Here is a 21,118-nt window from a genome sequence, read left to right as displayed (position 1 = left end):
TCTGCTTATTATCGGAAGGATTTATTTACTCATGTCGTGTTCCTCAATTAGTTTATGTGGCACTTACAGGCTGCACTATTTCGGGAGTGGAGGCTGTGCCTCTGCAATAATACATGTTAGATTAAAGTAATATGTAAAAACAAAAAAACAACGATGTTAAGGCTTCCCGGTAGAGGTTATTAAATGCAGTTAGATGACCATTATTATCCCGTTCACCTGCTTTTTATCTCGCGGGTGATAAGTTTAAATTATCGCACACCTGTACATGTTTATTTGGCAGCTCTGTTAGTGTGTAAAACTTCACCTCTAAGCGTGCAATCGTTGCCCTCTGGTGGCAAAAATTCACAAGTAACTTGTGCTGCAAGCTTTTGGTACATATTACCTAGTTATAGGATCCTCGTTCACCTCTATTGTCTATTAGTAGCATCCTACTTTCATGTGGAAATACATTTCACAGCCACGTTATTAGGTTCACTTTGCCACTAAAGGGTTGGACCCCCTTTTGCCTTCAGAACTGCCTTAAGTCTCTGTATCGATCCAAATATTGGTAGCATTGATACCAATGCTGGTATTTGTACTGGATCATACTAGTGGAATAGGAATGATACTTTCTTTGTTAAGTTTAGTATTTATATATATATATATATATATATATATATATATATATATATATATATATGTGTGTGTGTGTGTGTGTGTGTGTGTTTAATATATATATATATATACACATACATATATATAATTTTTTGGAAATGAAAAAACATGTGTCAAACATACACTGTGAAAAATGTCTAAACCTTTTTGCGTGGACAGTCACATCTACTTTATTTATAGCCTGTCTTTATAGGTTAAAAGTATTGGTATTGCTATCTATTGCAATACTGCCCCTGTATATACTCGTTATTGGATTGATACCAAAATTTGCAGTATTGCACACTACTACTACTACTACTTTGTGTGACACAGATGCAGCAAGGTGCTGGAAACATTTCTCAGAGATTTTTAACCATACTTATATGACCACATCCCACAAATGCAGCATATTTTTCTGTTACAGAGCCACGATGCAAATCTTCCACCCACAACATGGTGACTGTGGAGGCCATTTGACTACACTGAACTTGCAGTCATGTTCAAGAAACTAATTTGAAATTATCTGAGTTTTGTGATATGGCACATCATCCTGTTGGAAGAACCTATCCTAAGGTAGTCATAAAGGGTTGGTCATGGTCAGCAGCAATACACTGTGGTACAATTTGAATGCTGCTTAATTGGTACTAAGGGGCTCAAAGTGTGCCAAGAAAATTTCCCTCACACCATTAGATCACCACTGCATGCTGAACCATTAAAACAAGACAGGATGGATCCATGCTTTCGTTCTCTGTAAACCCTAGAGATGTTTGGGTCTAAAAATCGCAGTAGATCAGCTGTTTCTGAAGTACAGAGACCAGTCTGCCTGGCAACAACAACCACACTCAGTTCTCTTAAATCATCTTTACTTCCCATTCTGATGTGTGGTTTAAAATTATCAGGTCATCTTGACCATGATTACATGCCTGAACACATCAAGTGGCTGCCATATACCGGTAACTAATAAGTAGTTGAACAGCTGTACCTAACAAAGTGGCCAATGAATGTGTGTTGTTAAGAGGCAGACTACCACATGACTGGCCTCTGTGATCACACTAATTCTTCTCATTAAGTTAAGTTAAACTGTTATGGGCTATATATACTCATCCCATAGCTTCAAATAGTTTTTAATTGGACACTATAAAAAATATACTATAAGCAAAAGGAACCTACGAAAAATGTTCTTAAATGTTTATGTAAAGGTTTATGAAGAGATTCTGCAAGAAAAGAATAAATAATAATAAAAACCCTCTTGTGATGATATTTATTTTGTAATTCTGAAATTCAGAAAGGGATTAAAAACGCATAATTTACGTACTAGGCAAATTGCACAATACATTTTTAAGCAATAGCTTGCAAAAAAGCTTGATACAAATTAAAACTAAAACCTGCAAATTTATACTTGTTTTTGTTTTCAACTTCAGAAAGTTAAATAAGCAATTGCACATTTTCCAAAAAAAAAAAAAAAAAGTAATTTCTTGGCAATTATTTCATGGTTCAGGCTTTAAATGCTTAATCTGAGAAGACCGGTTCTGTGAGCCCTCTTAAACAGATGAACACTAAAGGGTCTACATGTAATTTCTACCCTGTATGTTCTGATGTTACTGTCATCAACTTTACAACACAGAAGGTTGTTGCAAATGGGGGCAAATTTAAAACTCCAACAATAAGCATGTCCAGAGTACATTTAACTCAAATGACTTAATTAGCTTTCCACTTAAAAAACAAACAAAAAACACAACTAAAAATAAAAGTGAGAGTAAACGACTGTAAAATTCAGCGAAATTAAGAGAAAAAAAAAAACAAGCATCAACTTTAACAATGCCATTTGATTTTTCCCAAAAGATAACCAACTTTGATATATGTGAAATCTATCTACAGTACTATTTTAGTATTTAGTTGTTACTCGGTTGTACTTCGATGTGCAAAGACAAGTTTTCACTAGACATGACGCAAACACTACATCTTCTGCGTAACTGCGGGAACCTGGTTATTTGAAATGCAAATGGTCAGAGTCAGGAGTCTTCTTGCATTGAAATACAGACAATACCATGAGAAATAGTTCATTTGGCAACATATTGTATAAATAATGTATTTATTCTACCAATCATTTTCGCAATCATTCATTTTAAAATGGAATTTAAAATATTCTTGCTTCAGTGCAGCTATGTTTCAACGCCATTTAGTCTGAAAGCATGATGATTCGTGGTCACTTCTCTGGTTCCATCAGTGGCATGAAGGGTAACAGTCACAAAGTTATTTTCCTCCTTGGACAGCAGCTGCTGGCAACTGTCAGTAGAAGTTCATTGCACTGTGCTACTATAATAATAATAAATAAGTTCAGCATATACATTGCAACATCATCTTCATTGACGCATTCTCATGAAATCCTGCATATATATGATAATCCAAGCTTCCTCTAAAACCTCGTAACCTTACATTCTAAGCAGTGAAAAAGAATTTCAAAAATCTATATTTATGTACATAATAGTATAAATATAGCAGGCATTCGATACTGCCCTGACACAGGACACAGTGTGAGCGAGCATAGCCTCCAGAGCTGAACCTCAGCCAGTAACAAAATAGTAAATTCCTCCATCTGTTTAGAGCAAAGTCTGCTCATCATGGTGTAATCACAAATGCTCTGTTCACTTATGCCTGGCTTCCCATGTCCCACGTCATCGCAGTAATGTCCATGTCGGTGAGCGTGACTGTGTACGGGGCATCCACTTGCTCAGGCTCTACGTGCTCCTCTGCTGTCACGGTGCTGTTCAGGGTATTTTGCCTCCAGGAATTTAGTGGTCGGATTGATTTCTGGAAACGCTGTCAAAACAAAGAGAGAGAGAGAAAGCCAGAGATAATCACAAACCCACTTAAGACTGCTACTGTGACAGTAGTGTACGTTAATGAGTGGTGATACTGACTTCTTTCAGTGTTCCAGTTTCTTTGGTGATGGCGACGATAGCCCAGATGAGGATCTGTAAACAGCAGGTGGCCCCCATGCACACACCTAAGGCTTTACCCCACAGTGGATACACATAGTCGCCGTAGCGGAGTGACGTTCTGTACATCTCAATGAAGATGTATGTCAGGATGAACTATGCAACGGGAAAAGTACAGAGTGAGCAGAGGATCATTTCATCTCAACACAAAAAGAAGCAGAGAGGAGGGCCGGCACAGAAAAACTGCAGATCGAATTCCAGTTTCTCCTCTTCAATTATTTACCTGCCCCAAAGATGTCAGCACAGTGGGCAGCTGACGCTTTCAAATGAGTGACGTCATTTTAGTTCCTTTGTTAGTTTCTGAGTCAAACCCTTCAGTCATTTAATAGGACACTATGAACTCTCTTTCGCGCTTTTACTAAAGGTTCACTGGTACACTTGAATGCAGATGCTAATAGATTTACCCGCTGGATGCCAAGTTCATGCTTTAGAAGCAGCAGCATTTGGTTTTAAAATGATACAAATCAACAAGCATATAATGTGTGCTATAGTTAGCAGTATCACCACAGCTACCAGAAGTGGTTTTTTTTTTACTTATTCATCCCATAATAGCTGTGCCAGATAAACAATAATGGAAACAGAATAAGATAATTTAGGTCACAGAATGTAAAACATTTAAGATAAAGCAGCTTTATAGCTTCTGGACTTGAAGTCAGCCACCTTAAAAAAAAAAATTAAAAAAATGTAATTAAAAAGAATATCAAAACTTGTACGTTGTCTATTAGGTTGTGCACAACAAGGGTTATTTACTGTGGCTACAATTTACAGACTTTCTCTAAATGCCTCATGACGGACACATTCACCTTATGCACAGAGATTCCCACTTAAAGACCAAGAGGAGTCACAAACCACACCTCATGGGCTCAAAAGCTAGTGTACTCCAAGTGTTGGTCCCTAGACTGGGTAAATGGAAAGGTGGGGTGAGGAAGGGCATGTGCCATAAAATCTGTGCCAAATCAAACATATGGATCCTGTGGTGAACGGGAGACAGAAAGTTGTGCTAGAGCTGTGAAAGCTAGCAGAAAACAACAACCTCAACACTGCATTTGATCAGACATCTCACAATAGTCCTGCTAAGTCTGAACTTTTGGGTGAAGGGATGCAAAGAAAAGCAAGAAACAGCCAGGCACACTGAGACCTGCATGCAAAGATTCTTCGATTTATTAGAGAGATATTTTCACAAACATTTGTTAGCCGTCACCAGTGCTGTTGTTATCTACTAACAACCAATATCGATATCAGTTCAAGTGTAAACTCACCAGTAGAAGAAACGGAGTGCAGAAAACCCAGCATGCTTTGAAGTAAATCAGCACTTTGCCACACCAGGGAGGGCAGTGGCGAATCATATCCAAAATGTCTTGACAAAACTGGTTGACGCCTAATAAAAAACAAATTAGAAAAAACAAACAAACATTCAAATACAAGGAAGATCATTAAAAAAAATACTCATCATTCAACCAAGAAAACAGAATGTAAAAAAATATGATCAATGTTCTATTCAAAAAATAAAATGCAGGAAAACAAACAAACTTGCCATACAGCAAGTCAGTCACTGAAATGATCAAAAAAGGAGTGACATGGTTAAAGGAGTTTATTGTGAATATGAGGGCTGTGAGATGAGATACCATAGAAGAAGGAGATGCCAATGCACATGAAGAGGGTGATGATGATGAGGCCGAAACTAGTGCTGAAGGAGTCAATGAGAGTGAACCAGTAAATTCCTCCCTGTATAGACAGACAGCATGGGAAATATGACTCTTTCTGATCATATGAAGCATGCAGACACGTCAGACTCCTCGTTGAAAACAAACATACTCACATTAGTGACTAACAGGAGGCCCATCAGGTAAAAGAAAAAACACAAAGCACCCAAGAATAAGGACTTTTGCAGTGGGTTTCCACGGAGGTGAGGAAACTCATCCAATACGGCCGTAGTGATGCCCTCCATGTTTCCAAACTGTGAAGCATTAAGAAGGTGTAAAACATTAATCCGTATGTTAGACCTATATTTATGCTGCTATCTTTGTATAGAGTGCAGCCTTACCAGGGTATCAACTCCCAGCATAAAGAGCATGAGGAAGAACATTATTGACCAGAACACCGAGCCTGGCAGCAGTGCAAGGGCTTCTGGGTAAGCAACAAAGGCTAACCCAGGACCTGAAGGTAAACAGAAAAAATTGCATTTCAAAAAGCCTGATATAAATAATTAATTGTTGCTGTCTGTGTTATAGAAGCCAAATAGGTAAACTACCAGTATCTGCCACTTCTCCCACAGGAACGCCCTTCCTGTATGCCATGTGACCCAGGACTGAGAATATAGCAAATCCAGCAAAGAAGCTGGTGCAACAGTTTCCTGTGGTGATAACTATAGTGTCCCTGAAAACAAACAAACACAAAAATCAAACCATGATTACCAGAGCCATGAAAAACAAGTAAACAAATGACAAAACAAAAGAACAGAGCCCAAACTCACCGGATGACATTGTTGTCAAACTTATTGTATGAGGCCATAGAGAGCAGCCCCCCGACACCAATACCTAATGAGTAGAAGATCTGTGAGGCTGCGTCATTCCAAACCTGCAACACACACACACACACACACACACACACACACACACACACACACTTATTTTAAAGCAGCATCAATACACTGTGTTCACCAAGTACCACTGTCCCATCAAATCTACCTGTGCGTTAGCCAAGCGGCTCCAGTCTGGTGTGAGGTAGAAGGCGACGCCCTGGAGAGAGCCCTCCAGTGTGGCCCCTCTGATGATCAAAACAATGAGCACAAAGTACGGGAAGGTAGCCGTCACATAAACCACCTGAAAGCAAAGACAGCAAGGACACACATGAGGCCAGCAAGATATTCGAGCAGAGGCCACGCAAGAGTTTGTATCTGTGCTGACAATAAGAACATTGTGTTGCGTCACCTTGCCAGAACTGCGGATGCCCTTGAGCATGCACAGGAAGATGATGATCCACGCTGCGAGTAGACACAGGGCCAGGGGCCACCGCACAGGGCCTGGATCGTGAAGGCCCTTACTGTCTACTACACCCAGGACTTGCTCACTACAAGATGAAATAGCACAAATATGACCACACATATTACGCATCTGTTTTCTCCCACTTATCCAATTCAGAGTTGTGTGGGGGGTGGAGCCTATCCCAGCTATCAGAAAGAGGCAGGATACACAGGGCTGTCACAGGGCTAACAGAGAGAGACAGGCGTTTGCACTTATGGGTAATTTAGAATCACTAATTAGCCTAACTGTAGGAGGAAGTTGAGAAGAACATGTCGACTCTACACAGAAAAGCTCCATGCTGGATTTAAACATTTTTGCTGTGAGGCAACTATGCAAACAAGCACCTATTAGACATTAACTATATAAACAAGGCACAGCTGTTGGTCTGGATTTCTATGATGACATCGTCCTGGACGCTAAAACATTCCATATGTCCTACAAGGGAGTAAGAGAAGTGAAATTCAGTTTCTGTGGCACTCTTTGTCTACTACAATGCCTGTAATATTCAGATTTCTTTTATTTTTTGAATTCACTTAAATAAAATTGAACCAAATTGAATTTGACTAAAGGCATAGTACGATGGCTAGGGCCTTTCTGTGTGGAGTTTGAATGGTCTCTCCATGTTGGCGTGGGCTCTCTCAAGGTACTCCAGCTTTCTGCCATAGTCTATAGACATGCAGTTAGTGGGGGTAGGTTAATTGGGGATTGAATTGCCCACAGGAGAGTATGAATGATTGTCTGTCCGTCTGTGTTGGCCCTGTGACAGACTAGCAACCTGTCCAGGCTGCACCTCATCTCCTCACTCTTTGACAGCTCAGAAAAGCTCTGGCCCCCCTGCATGCAGTAAAGTGTAATAAAATACTGACTGCATTACCACCCATAAGGCTATACACCTTAAAATGAAAGAAAGCTCTTGTGATATTATGCATTTTGACTAAAAGGATAAATCATGAGCACAGTGCTTTTTGTAATAATGATGTGCAAAGCCTCTGGGATTCATTTACCGTGTCCCACGGACTGCTGTGGTTATCTGTACAGACAACTGCTCTGTACTGAAACTCTTATGTATTCTGTAATAACACTGTGTTGCTGTGAAGTACTAAAAAACAGTTGACAGGGATCAAGTGTCGAGTCATTTTGAGCAAGTACTTCAGCAAGGTTTATAATTACCTAAATAATTGTATGAGAAATTTAAAATGAGTAGACTTGAATGAGAACAATTCTTGTCACTTTGTTTTGATGCAATTTGATTAGTTAAAGCTCCTGCTGCCATTTCAGATTTGTTCAAAGCCTCTTGTATGTTTTTTCTCACCCAATTGTTAAGACACAGTTGGCTAAAACCATCAAATGTGTCACTTGGGTGTGGCTTAGAGACATACCAGTGCCTTTGCATTGCTGTCATTTTGATGCAGCCATAGTATATAAGTTTAAAAAAATACTTTGCAAATTAAACCCTTGCTATGCATTACTTTTTTCCATCCATCCATCCATCTTCATCCGCTTTGTCCGGGGCCGGGTCGCGGGGGCAGCAGCCTAAGCAAAGAGGCCCAGACCTCCCTCTCCCCAGCCACCTCCTCCAGCTTATCCGGGGGAATACCAAGGCATTCCCAGGCCAGCCGAGAGATATAATCTCTCCAGCGTGTCCTGGGTCTGCCCCGGGGCCTCCTCCCGGTGGGACATGCCTGGAACACCTCACCCAGGAGGCGCCCAGGGGGCATCCTTGTCAGATGCCCGAACCACCTCAGCTGGCTCCTTTCGATGTGGAGCAGCAGCTGCTCTACTCTGAGCCCCTCCCGGATGGCCGAACTTCTCACCCTATCTCTAAGGGAGAGGCCAGCCACCCTTCGGAGGAAGCTCATTTCTGCCGCTTGTATCCGCGATCTCGTTCTTTCGGTCACTACCCACAGCTCGTGGCCATAGGTGAGGGTAGGGACGTAGATCGACCGGTAAATTGAGAGCTTCGCTTTTACACTCAGCTCCCTCTTCACCACGACGGACCGGTGCAGCGTCCGCATTACTGCAGCTGCAGCCCCAATCCGTCTGTCGATCTCCGGCTCCCTTCTCCCATCACTCGCGAACAAGACCCCGAGATACTTGAACTCCTCCACTTGGGGCAGGAACTCATCCCCGACCCGGAGTGGGCATGCCCCCTCCTTGAATCGCTACCTTATCGTGGTGGAGGGGTTTGTGTGTCACAGGGATCCCACGGGCTATGTTGTCTGGGGGCTTTTGCCCCCTGGTAGGGTCTCCCATGGCAAATTGGCCCTGGGTGAGGGACCAGACAAAGAGCGATTCATAAGACCCTTATGAAAAGGACACCGAGGGAACAGTTTACCCTGCCCGGGATAGGGTTACCGGGGCCCCGCCCTGGAGCCAGGCCCGGGGAGGGTGCCCGAGGGCGAGCGTCTGGTGGCCGGGCCTTAGTCCATGGGGCCCGGCCGGGCACAGCCCGAAGAGTAGACATGGGCCCATCCTCCCGCAGGCCCACCACCCGCAGGAGGCGCCATAGGGGTCGGGTGCATTGTGTGCCGGGTGGCGGCCAGGAGCGGAGGCCCTGGCGGACTGACCCCCGGCTGCCAAGACTTGCAATAGGGACATGGAATGTCACCTCTCTGGTGGGGAAGGAGCCTGAGTTAGTGCGTGAGGTTGAGAGGTACCGGCTAGATATAGTCGGGCTCACCTCTACACATGGCTTGGGCTCTGGAACCAGTCTCCTGGAGAGGGGCTGGATGGCATTACTTTTTTCTTTTAGTAAAACATTTCATATAATGTACAACCTTAAAAACAACACTGATTTATTCATTTATGTAAAATGACCATCCAAATAAAGCACTTACTTCCAGAAGATTTCTGTCGGGGTGAGGACTTTACCAGTGGAGTTATTGGCAGTGTTGTTACAGATAGCTGCATTGGCCTCACAGGACCAGGGCAGAGGGCTCTGGAATGAGCTGCCCAGGTAGTAAAATGTCCACGCTATAATAACGTTATAGTAGAGACACACCAGTGTGGACACACACAGCATCCCAATCCCAATCCCTGTGTAAAAACACAGAGAGGGACATGAGTACCTCAGACAAAAGCAAATGTTCTACTGTATAAGGCAAACTGTATGTAATACATTAGTTTCAGAAAATGGTGCTTAAACTGGCAAAAAGAAATAATAGTGACATTAAACAATCACTGCAGAGTTTATCACCCTTGATCGCACCATTGCTGACAGCCAGTGTTATTCTTGCTAACATAAAAACGTTCACTTCCTTTTTCCTTTTATGAGGAACTCCGTCTCACCTTTCTCTTAAATAAGCCTGCTGGCATGACCACTCCCTAGCACAGGTAAGACATTTCTTACAGGGTTAAAATTAGTTTCTGAGAAGCCAGGCATTTTAAGGTAAGCCATAAGAAGTGAGGCAGCAATTTGTTTTGAGTCACTCAGCAACTATTTGCATGAACTATAATGTCTGGTCTGACTGGTGACGCTGGCATTTTGACGTCAATCGGAGATTCTGCCCACACAAATCCTTCAAATTCAAACAGAAATGCTGCATAACTGTGGTCAAATATTTTGTTCTAACTAACTGGAATAAAGTACCCCCAGTATGAAATCACCATGCAGACACCATGCTAAAGTTTCCAAAGTCTTTCCACCGATTTGCTTCTGCTTTCTGTAATTACTTACAAAAAAATCCTGCAATAGGAGGTCATTACCTTTGAGCAGAGGGCAGCATTTCCACACAGTGATCGGGCCGGCTGCTCCATACTGGCCTAAACTCAGCTCCATGAGGAAGAGCGGAACACCCGTAACAATAAGCATGATGAAATAGGGGATGAGAAAGACACCTGTGAAGATTAGAAACAGGCCTCTTTAATGAAGGGAGGGAGACGACTCAATAAAAACGACTTGGTTTGTGGATGCAGGCAGCCTGTAGCAGCAGGCTAACTTATAAAAATGCAATATAGACATAATCTATCTGACTTTACTGTCAAAGAAGCTGCAACATGTACGCTTTTCAAAAGGAGATGTGTATTACTTAAGGCTGGGATCAAAAAGTAAACCCCATTTCTGGCGTGTAATCGAGGAAAAACATTGTCCCTACTTAGAGGATTAGTGAATGCTTTGTGTTGTAGTTCCCACTCTCCTCAGTCTTTCCAGAGGGTGTCATGGTGTGCTCTGGAAAAAGTGTGCCAAATAAATCAGCATGATGAGAAGCACACACCCAAGGGCAGGGCAAAGAGTGCCTCATGCACAAATGAGTGTTACAAACAATGACACACACACACACACACACACGACAAGCATTTGACTATGGACCACTCACCTCCCCCATTGCGGTAACAAAGGTAGGGGAACCTCCACACGTTTCCCAGTCCCACGCAGTATCCAATGCAGGAGAGCAGGAACTCATACTTTCCACCCCACTGCTCCCTCTGGACAATCTGTGTTGGAGTAGGTAGTTGGCATTCAGACTGTGGCTGTGGTGTAGGTATACTTGGCGGGTTGAAACCATTTTGTGTGACTGTATTTCCATTCATATGTACTTTATTCTAAAAACAACAACAACAAATTACATTGTTAGGATGTTGAAATGAGACGGGAAATACATGGTAACTCTGATGTAAATACATATGAGGAACTGACTGTGACTGACTGTTCTGTTTGCTTTTGTCTGACAAGGTTTGTTTGCAGTTTGTGGATTACACAGTCGAGTACAAAAACCAAGAACAGGTACACACACTTAGCGTGTGGTTTAACTTTTCTATCTCCTTAAAACCGTCCACTGATCTATTGCTTCCTGTTCCTCTTCCTTCCTGCGCACCATCTACCTCTAAACAAAGGAGGAACTGGTTTTGATGTCTGCACACACAGGGAGGAAGTCTGATGAAGATAACAACAGGGCTTCTGCTTTAAGCATTGTTATATAGTTCACGTTCCCCCCCATTTTTAAACACATTGAACGCCAATGTATTATTACGTAAAAACAAACAAACAAACTGCATGAACATGAGGATGACTTGCTTCTGTAAAAGAAGTTGCTCAGTTGAGTTCTCACGCTGTTATCTGGATATTACCATTGTCATTTAACATCATTATGTGCACGTTTCTATAGCTACTGAGGATTAAAGTTTAGCTAGTATTATAAAAAAAAAAAATTGTTCTTTTTACATAAGGGAAGTAGGTCTTGATAAGTGTTAAACTTCCATCTACTCCTTTTTGTACTTAAAAACATTTATTGACACCATCAAGCAGTTTTTTGTATTTTTTTTTATTTTGTATTTGTATTTTTTCGTTTGAATTAAACAACATTACAACTTTTGAGCCCATAATGTAGCATGTCTGAGATATTTTGTATGACTGGCTTTTACACACTTCATCAAACAGATATGATGTGGACAATCTGATGCACATGGTAAAATCTGTTGGTCAAACAACAAAACAAAACTTCTTTAAGGTTACAGTTACTCTTGTTTCTTGTGGTGATTACTATTCTTCGACGATTAAAATCCAGATATATTTTATAAGTTGTCCCATTGAGATTTAAAGAGTGGGGGCTTAGAATAACAAGTAGCAGCAATCATTTTCAATTATAACCCCCAAAAACCCACACAGTCACTTAATATACCACAGCCACACCTCAGAGGGAAACGAATCGTTTTATTTCCCGTTTCTACACATTTGCTCCACTATTGAACCAGTCTTTCTAGCTGAGTACTCATTGTGCATGTGGGATGTACACAGCGGGGAAAAGTTAAGGTAAACACAACTGCTGAACAACTGAACCGAGGCAAGGGCTTTATCTGCTGCAGACGAAGAGGAAAAGCCTGAGAGCAATGCAGGCGGACAGGTTGGACCGCCTCATCTGAACACGGTATCTTTCAGACAACTGAAAGCGCCCGTTGGTGACATTGAACTGCTCGTAAAGTCGTAATGGGCTTCTGGAGTTACATCAGGACGCTGGCGTGTGTCTTACACCTGCACAGAGTCCTGTATGATGCGGTGAAAGCCAGAATAACAAAGTTGCATTGCTCCTACCTGCTCTGCGGTTGCGCCGCTGTCTCCAGCCGGGTTCCCGGAGGCTGCTTTGCCGGTTGTGTCCTGCATTTTCCCCCACTCTCCCTCCCGACAGAGGTGGCCCTTCGCTGTCCGGTTTGTCACTCGTCACTCCGCATTTCACAGGGGAAAGCGTTTTTTTAGGACTCCATGATGTGGTGGCTGAAGTTGAAAAATAAGCGCTGTAGCTCAGACACAACAACTGAGTGACGAGCAGGAAACAAACCGGTGGGCGGTGAGGTGACGAGGAGACAGGAGGCAGGGCGCAGGTGCAGCTTTATCCAGGAGGAAGACACCTCCTACTCCTTTTCCTGTACCTTTGGGCGGCAACTGGAGGAGTATCGATAGCTATGCTAGTGTTTCGGTGCTTTGTTTTACATGTCCTTTACATTAATTTGAGTTTTCTGCAGTGTACGCCCTGAGCCTGTCTGACAGATACCATCAAAGGCTGACCTCACCTCTGTGTGCACCTGCAGCCCACCAACAGAGACCAAGTTAAAGATGTGTACTTAAAAAAAAACCTACTTTGAAATCAATGAATCAACATAAGGCTCGCTTACATAGTATTAGCTGCACACAAACATGATTCTGGTCCTTAAATACATCAGTTAAAACATTTATTTTTCTTTAGTGTGGCACAAAAAAAAAGTTTATTTTGTCCAATTTTCATAAATGTCTCTTTCTTGCTAAGAGTAGCAGCACATGAAAGCCTCCTGCCACACAGTTAAGTGAGAGATGCTAACACAAGGTTACGTTATATCTGCTAAGTTTTTATTTATCTGTATGTAAGTTTCTGCAATATACAGGGTTTTGGGGTTTTTTTTACGAGCTACCAGGTTCTTTTGCTCAGTTAATCCAACAAGCAGGGCACATATTTATACCCCTAACCCTTATTTAAATTACTGATTAGAAACCATATGTGTGTTGTGTTTTTAATCTAATAGATTTTCAGAGTTGACATGTCTGTGATATTGAGCTGCCATCAGGAGTAGGGCTGTTTTTATTACCAGTGCAGGCTAATGAACCCAAAGAACCAGACCAACAGCAGGAGTTGGTTTCAAGAGGTTGATATGATACTTATTGTGTGGTGTGGGGGTCTATGTGACTATGGTTTAGTCTTGCTCAACTGGTCTGATTTAACATGTAATTAATGCTAAACTCCATAAGTAATCTTCACCTATGTGCCACACATGGGTTGTGATATTGTCGAGAATAAATAACTGTACCCAAATGGGTAATTTAGGAGAATAGACTGGACTGGGACACTTATCAACAAAAATGCTTTGTAAAATTGATTGAATTGAATTTTAGAAACTATAAGGACAATAGATTTAACCTGATAATTACTGTGCTTCTCAGTTCACCCTCAAAAACACAGCTGTACGTCGCTTTTGGGGCTATTCAATAGGGTGGTTCACTGAAATTAGTAAAAAAAAGACAATGTTACTACATGTATGGTGTGTGTATGCCCTATGTCCTCCTTAAAAGATGTGCCAAACTGAATGAAACTTTGCAGACACAACAACTTATAATGTTAATTTCGTCATGTTATGTTCTTCATTTGCATTTGTTTCACACCTTCAAAGTACATCATCAACGTGTAACTTAAAAGGCACCAAAATACTGACTTAATTCTGAGTGAAGAATATAAGAAAGCAACTCAGGCCTGGTAGTACGTTTAAAATTCTTTGGTTCTTTTCCACTCACACCCATTTTACTTTGTTGTACAGATATACACCTAAATTATTTAGCTACCTAAATAAAAGTTAAAAAAATTAAAATAAAGTTGTATTAATACAAAATCCACTGTATTTAATTAAAATTATCATCAATAATGGATTGCACGTATAGCGCTTTTCTAGACACTCAAAGCCCTTTACAATTCCACTATTGATTCACTCTCACATTTACACACTGGTGGAGGCAAACCACTGTTGTAGCCTGCCCTGGGGCAGACTGACAGAAGCAAGGCTACCATATCGCACCATCGGCCCCTCTGGCCAACACCAGTAGGCGGTAGGGTGAAGTGTCCTGCCCAAGGACACAACAACCAGGACAGATAGAGCTGGGGATCGAACCGGCAACCGGTTACAAGATGAGCTTCCCAACCCCCTGAACCACGGTCGCCCATCAAGATAAATAATGACATCTGGACTATTTCTCTAGATACAAGTGATAAACTGCAATTTAAAGTAGGGTGAAGGCCAACTTAATCCAGTTAGCCTTGACCCTGCTTAATCTCACATCTTGCCTTTGGTTGAATCTTGGGTGGATTTTGGTTGGATCTTGCCCTTAACCCAACCATAGCACAAAAAAATCAGTGTTAAATGTAGCAGATTTGCCGAAGTAAACCTGCCAGTTCTTGCCAGCTATCAGCGACGTCATAGTTTGGCAGGAGGAAACTTCTTTACTGGCTTGCTCCCCAAAGTTGAGTGTAAAACTGTAAAAGTTGAATCAACAAGTTGTAATCACAGGGGCGTAACATGCTGGAACTATTTCTCAACAAACGAGCTTATGTGCCCCACCTGTACTGTTCACATAGCCTACTTATGTCACACCTAATCACACCGAACAATGATAAGAGAATTTGAACCTTTCTGTATGTGATTGACTGTATACTGAAGATACTCTAAAAAAATAATTTGGAATGGACTCAATATGATTTTCCACTTTAATCAGGTTTATAATTCTTTTGTTTTCTTGTCTTTTTTTATTTAAATACTAGGATCATTAGTTAAATTTATTATAGGGCAGATGTTGTGGAGCTACTAAATTTGCATTATTGCTTCTTTTTAAAAAAAAAGTTAGATGTTGGTTTATGTTCCTAAAAGGCTTAGCCTTCTGCAAACATACTGCATAAAAATGCACAAGTGTAAGTGAGAGTTATTGATCTTCACATGGTTGTAAGGGAAACCCCAAACCTTCTTATTAATCTGTCTGCACAAAAGAGAGCATCTGACCACCCTTTTCAACACAACTTTCTCTACCGTGCCTCAGGTACATTTGATCAGCTGTTAACTGCAAACATTCAGCAGTAGCAACAGCACAGTATATACAGCTGTAATGACCACACAGAGAGGACATCTTTCCTGTGAAGTAGTGTTGCGCTCATCTGAGAAATCACAGAAATAGTTGCAGCATCTTTTTGCCCGCACATGTAAGTCTTGATGGTGTGATCCTGAATGCCAACTCGTGGATTCTAATCCACATAAGCTCGTGATGCTTTCCTAAATCCATCCAATCTGTTGCGTGTCTATACTTAACAGCTCCACTCAATAAATCTGGGTCAGCAGAAGGTAAAGTCAAGCTACAGTTGCTGTATGTGTAGAACAATTTTTAAAAAGAGTTGTGTTTAAACCAACCTTTAGCCTGGTGTTGTGAGAGCCCGGTTTGGAAGCTACCCTCATTAAGGAGGAGTAAGAGTGGACGAGAGCTCAAAGACGCAGATTTGAAGATTTCACACAGAAAATGGAACTCCAGGACCATACGATGAGCGATTGGAGCCAATACTATTTACCACCTACAAGTGTGAACCACCACTTTCTCTTTAGTGATTTGAAAAGCAGCTGTATGTGGCCGCAGGGTAAATCAGATGCATACTGCAACATCTGGGCCGATATTGAACCGGCAAGAGTGAAAAGCTGTAGCAGTGGGTCTTTTGCTATGGATGCTAGAATAAGACTGGACAGTTTGAAATCTGGGTGCAATCCACCCTTGCCTTACTGTGCCACCAGCAGGATGTTGCACAATTATAGCTGTGAAAAACACTCTTGGGACAGTGAAGAGTTGCAGGAAGAAGAGACTGCTTTGGACCTGGTGGAAATCCTTGACATAGCGGATGAAGAGCAGGATGAGGAGAGCTGGTAAATGCCATCAGATGTACAGTGATATTCTCTGACAGTGCAGCTTGTGATGTAGAAGTATTTCATTTTATTTAGCTTGTTTCTAGTCTGAGTTATGACAGAGACATGAACCTGAATTTGTGCACTTCTAAAGAGACGTTAAAGACTTTGAGGTGGCTGCTTCTCAGGACAGTTCAGTCTGAGCACTCTTCAGTATTAAAAGCTCTTCTGAACAGATCTCTTCTTTACATAGTCGTAACGTCTTATTCCTCACAGGCTATACGAGTCTCCAAGGAAGCATTCGTCTGTGGAGAAAAAGGAATCTGCTTTTAAATGGTGTCGACATGTTCTTGATAATCCCAGCCCTGAGATGGAAGCTGCATGCCGTGCACTGATAAAAATGCTGGATCAAGGCAAGCAAGCGCTACAGACTCACTCACACACTCATTATCTTACAAATATCCTTGATATAAAAGAGGATTCCTTTAATGGCATTCACTTTTTGTATTGTCAGGATCAAGACGTGAGCTCCACAAACGTCCTGCAGTTTCCTATCATGCTGCCAGGGTCCCTGTGGGCTCCTCTGTGAATAAAACCTCTGCCAGTGCAGCAGCAAATACATCTGACAGTTCAGGTAATATCTTTTTTAAAAAGTTATACTCTGAACTTCAACCATGAAACCTGAGTCATTATCTTACATTCTTTTCTACACACACAGATGACCTTTACACTCCAGCACAGCTACACATGATGTAGTTTTTTTATAAGCTTTGGATAAAGTTAGCTTTAATTTATGTCAGTTGTTTTAGTTCGTTAACTAACTGTCTGTTTCATGTGCAGCCTTGTGTTGTGTCAGTGTCAGGTCATGCACAAAAAAGCACAAACACAACCTAGTAACCCATCAGCTAGTCTGCCGACTTACCTTCTTGGGACAACTGTGGATTTTTTTCTTCTGTCCTGGTCATCAGTGAAGATAGATTTTTTTTTTTAAATAAAGCTAATAAACAAAATGCTTGTCATCAGATGATAAATGTGCAGTTAGTTGCAGATTGTTCAAAAGATTGCATTTTGTTGAAATGTGATCCCTCTTTTGGTCTCCACGGGGACTGTTGACTTGCCTGTAGCCTTACCTACTCAACTGTGATTGGTCAGTAGCACTCGGACTACGAATGAACTACAAACAGAAAGTGGGAAGCTTCCAGTTGACAAAATATTGTCCCCTTCCCTGCTGCAGATTCTGGATATTCACATGCAGATGTGTGTTTATGTCAGCTCAGAGTTAACTGACTTAAAGTGATGAATATGCTGGTGGAAAAAAAAATGATGAAGCTTAAAAATCTGTCAGAGGATTAAGACACAAAGACATAAAGCAAATAGACAGCATGCATATATAATTTGTGGTTTGTTTGTATTGCATATTGGGTCTATGCTTTGATATTGCTCTGTAAGACTTTATGGTCATTTTCTATCTATTCCTCATCGCAGTTTGGTTGTTTGGGTATCTTTTGGGGGTGTGGTTGTTATAATTGAGATAAGACAAGGCACAACTTCCTCAAGTGTGACTCGGGTATATTTGACAAGCTGCAAAAATTCAGCAGTATATGCAATATATGACGTACAGTAATTACAGCCACACTTCCTGATTTCCTGAGGATATTGTGCACACAGAAAAGTAGAAACAAAAAAAAAGGTATTCCTCTGAGAGACTGAAGTGCATGTCTTCAATTTATGAATTTATTAATCACAGGTCACAGTGAGCCAAGCATCTCCCTCGATGTCGTAACAAAGAGCTACAGGCTACAAGATGTCCGCATCATGGCTCAACTGCAGGAAGCCAGTGAGTATAGAAAAAAATATTTGTAGTGATATAGCATGCTACTTAAAGGTTTGATTGAGAGTCAATAACATGTACATATTTTTCAGGTTTGAGGCAGGACTTTATCTCCATGCCTTCCACTGCTTCACAGAGGAGAAACCCTGAGGCTCCATTGATGCTTCCACCCTCGTTTAACACCACTGGTGAAAACACTGCTTACTCAACTCCAGGAAATAAATCCAAAACTTCTTCCATATCAGCAGTTAAGGAGTGCTGCCACAGTCCCAGACCATCCAGACTTCATCAACAAGTCACCCAATTCAAGCTGCTTAAACGCGCCCAGAACCAAGGTACACAAAGTCAGGCATGTTTATACTGTCAGTGTAAGTGATTGATTTTCTTGTGCTATGAAAGGATTACAGTGAGATTTACTCACTGTAGACGACTGATAGGATCTTCTTTCTTTTTATTTCTTTGTGACATGGTCTCAACAGTTTTTGAAGCTGAGAGCTTTCTGTTCATCAGACAGCTTTATATAGGTTGACAGTGAGGTACAAACAAGATATAAAATACATAACAAGAAGGAGTAAAACACAAGGCAGAACTCCTATTTTTGATTTTCTCTTATGGTACATGTCGTGCATTTTCCACATTTCATTTGAGAAACTTTTTTTGTAAAATAGCTCCAAAACATCAGCAGATGCTAGAGGTTATACTACCTCGGTGTGAGCTCAGTGTGTTTTTTGCAGCAGCAGCAGCAGCATCACCAGGCAGGACGAGGTCGCCCCTGCGTACCAGCCTCCGCTCCCTCCAGGCTGTTAGGAACAGCCGAAGTTTAGACATCGACGACTGCCAACCTGCTGACCAAACTGCTTACCTTCCATCAGGTTTAGATCAGTTATTTGTTTTTATTTCTTAACCAGAAAATATGTGCAAAATATGAAACTCTGCATCTTAATGACTACATGTGAGCCATTTTCTTATTTTTTAATTCATTCATTCTTTCCCAGATCTGTCATCTGCCAAGGGGGAGGGCTTAAGTTGCTGGTTGCCATCATTTTCCCCAGCTTCATTGAACTCTGGCAGCTTGTTGCAGTCGATGAAAAGCTCATCAGTCCGGACAGCGGCCGTGAAGAAGATGAACAGGTCTCACTCGCACAGCCCCTGCCGGATTCCTCAGTCTGCTAAAGGATGCTTGTCTGTCCACAGACGTGTTTTTACCTCACCTGAGAGGCTAACCACTGTAGCTTGGGGCAGAAATTTGCCTGTTCAGAGATAAAAGATTTACCCTGTGGGTTTACCTGGGATAAAATAATAATTATGTGATGCAATGTAATTATTTACTTCTGTGGCTGATAAGCCTCTGCAATCTCATGAATACATTTAGATTGTGAAAGAATTTGGGCCTATATTAGAATCCTTTGTGGTATGCTGCTCCGGGCAAACATATGCTTTTTCAGTTACATGTGCAAAGATCTAGTTCATCTTTCTCAGTAAGAGATTCTTGGTAAATGGCAGGCAGACACAACCACAGTGCTCTAAATCATGTGGTTTTTAAGTTTTGTGTTAAAGTCACAGGAATGTAGAAAAGTAAGGAGCACTGATATCCTATAAATTCACCCATATGAGACATCTTAGAAATACTGACAGTAGAGCCAGTAGGTTGTATTATCAGTGGCTTTGCAAGCATGCTACAGCTCATGTACACAAACTACCATGCATAGATTACAAGTATGAATATAGACATCAGTGTGGTCGATGAGCTGAATGAGCAGCTCTCTGCAGAGCTGTTGCAACAGGAAGTGTGCCGTCTGTCATCGTCAAGTACGAAACACTAAACGGGTATCCTTTACGTAGTAGTTGGAGTTGTTAAACAATCTGACATCACAAACAAAGCGTTTCCAGGAAACAGAGATGTGGGTTGGTGCAGCTTCACTACTTCAGAGGCCACCTTTGTTTGCTAATGTTTTTGTATCGCTGAGCATGATTTATTTTAACCCAATTGACATATTTCTCCTAGATTTTTCAGAGTAACCCGAATCCTTACCCAAACACCAGCTTGTGCACTTGCCATGGAGTTATCTTTGAGTTTGTAGGGGATGGTGTATTTCTCCATTTTATGTTCCTATATGTCAGCTCGGGCCCAGTGGACTTTACATTGACCTTTCTTTTTATTAATGATGTCTCATTTTCAATTAAAATAGGAGACAAAAGCCACTGTGCAGATGCTTATCATGGTAATAGTAAATAAATGAGTGCGTTATAGTAGCTGAGATAATGAAACCTGACATTCAGTGTGTGCTGGAGTACCCTCTGCTGTTCACTGTGTTTATGACCTTGTTCGTGAATTCACTTAACAGCAGCTCCAGTGTGTCACTAAACGTCAGGCACTATAAGAACACCACATAGTTGAGAAAAATGAAATGCATACAGAAGTGTAATTATTTGATCAGCTTGCGCTTGTTTTATTTATAATTGTTTTTTGTTGGTGTGTCAAAATATCTACAACAATTTTCCAACTGTAACCACAGTCATTAAAGTCCTGTCATATTCCACCTCAATGATTACTTTCCATCGCTTTTACTTTATGTTTGATGATAAATGACTAGTGGATTGGACAAATATTAACACGAGTTAAATATTAACATATCAAAAGGGAAGTTGAACTGCATGGATCTGAATCCCTCTCAATCACTTCTTACTGGAATTATGTTCATTCAATAAGCAAAACTGAGAAAGAGGAGCTACAGCTTATTTAG

At 41.3% G+C, this 21,118-nt stretch overlaps 2 protein-coding genes across 4 annotated transcripts; one reads left to right on the top strand and one right to left on the bottom strand.

Annotated features, from left to right (window-relative positions):
- Positions 1-1,877: 1,877 nt before the first annotated feature.
- slc6a7 (solute carrier family 6 member 7) lies at positions 1,878-12,971 on the bottom strand. Of its 2 annotated transcripts, none has more exons than XM_085288694.1 (14): positions 12,684-12,971; positions 10,972-11,197; positions 10,361-10,492; positions 9,493-9,691; positions 6,563-6,701; positions 6,320-6,454; positions 6,106-6,209; positions 5,884-6,008; positions 5,677-5,789; positions 5,452-5,589; positions 5,258-5,357; positions 4,892-5,010; positions 3,555-3,728; positions 1,878-3,453 (listed from the first exon to the last, which is right to left on the bottom strand). In XM_085288694.1, exons 1-14 carry the CDS (start codon positions 12,750-12,752, stop codon positions 3,283-3,285), a joined length of 1,944 nt encoding a protein of 647 aa, XP_085144820.1. In that variant the 5' UTR covers positions 12,753-12,971; the 3' UTR covers positions 1,878-3,282. The 2 variants fall into 2 exon arrangements, with proteins under 2 accessions (XP_085144820.1, XP_085144821.1); XM_085288695.1 differs by having other exon boundaries at positions 10,972-11,089.
- Positions 12,972-15,985: 3,014 nt separating this feature from the next.
- Positions 15,986-21,106, top strand: LOC146565525 (SLAIN motif-containing protein-like). 2 transcript variants are annotated; one of them, XM_085288692.1, is made up of 7 exons: positions 15,986-16,564; positions 16,820-16,956; positions 17,058-17,177; positions 18,291-18,380; positions 18,467-18,709; positions 19,112-19,246; positions 19,370-21,106. In XM_085288692.1, exons 1-7 carry the CDS (start codon positions 16,170-16,172, stop codon positions 19,636-19,638), a joined length of 1,389 nt encoding a protein of 462 aa, XP_085144818.1. In that variant the 5' UTR covers positions 15,986-16,169; the 3' UTR covers positions 19,639-21,106. The 2 variants fall into 2 exon arrangements, with proteins under 2 accessions (XP_085144818.1, XP_085144817.1); XM_085288691.1 differs by having other exon boundaries at positions 19,109-19,246.
- Positions 21,107-21,118: the final 12 nt, after the last annotated feature.

Source organism: Mchenga conophoros, linkage group LG10 (assembly GCF_057382185.1).
Source record: "Mchenga conophoros isolate Kocher_MC1m ecotype Shallow Benthic linkage group LG10, M_conophoros_male_GT1.1, whole genome shotgun sequence".
NCBI classification, from domain to species: domain Eukaryota; kingdom Metazoa; phylum Chordata; class Actinopteri; order Cichliformes; family Cichlidae; genus Mchenga; species Mchenga conophoros.
Note: the sequence above shows the minus strand (reverse complement) of the source record. Positions and strands in the feature narration are given on the sequence as shown.

Bases quoted from the DNA above. Each gene is read 5' to 3' on its own strand.
- slc6a7 (XM_085288694.1), bottom strand. From the start codon at position 12,752: ATGCAGGACACAACCGGCAAAGCAGCCTCCGGGAACCCGGCTGGAGAC. The intron at 10,493-10,971 runs GTGAGTGGTCCA...TAATCTTCACAG, and splicing joins TTGTTACCGCAATGGGGGAG to GTGTCTTTCTCATCCCCTAT. The intron at 3,454-3,554 runs GTCAGTATCACC...TTGTTTTGACAG, and splicing joins AAACTGGAACACTGAAAGAA to CGTTTCCAGAAATCAATCCG.
- LOC146565525 (XM_085288691.1), top strand. From the start codon at position 16,170: ATGGAACTCCAGGACCATACGATGAGCGATTGGAGCCAATACTATTTA. The intron at 16,957-17,057 runs GCAAGCAAGCGC...TTGTATTGTCAG, and splicing joins GATAAAAATGCTGGATCAAG to GATCAAGACGTGAGCTCCAC. The intron at 17,178-18,290 runs GTAATATCTTTT...TATTAATCACAG, and splicing joins AAATACATCTGACAGTTCAG to GTCACAGTGAGCCAAGCATC.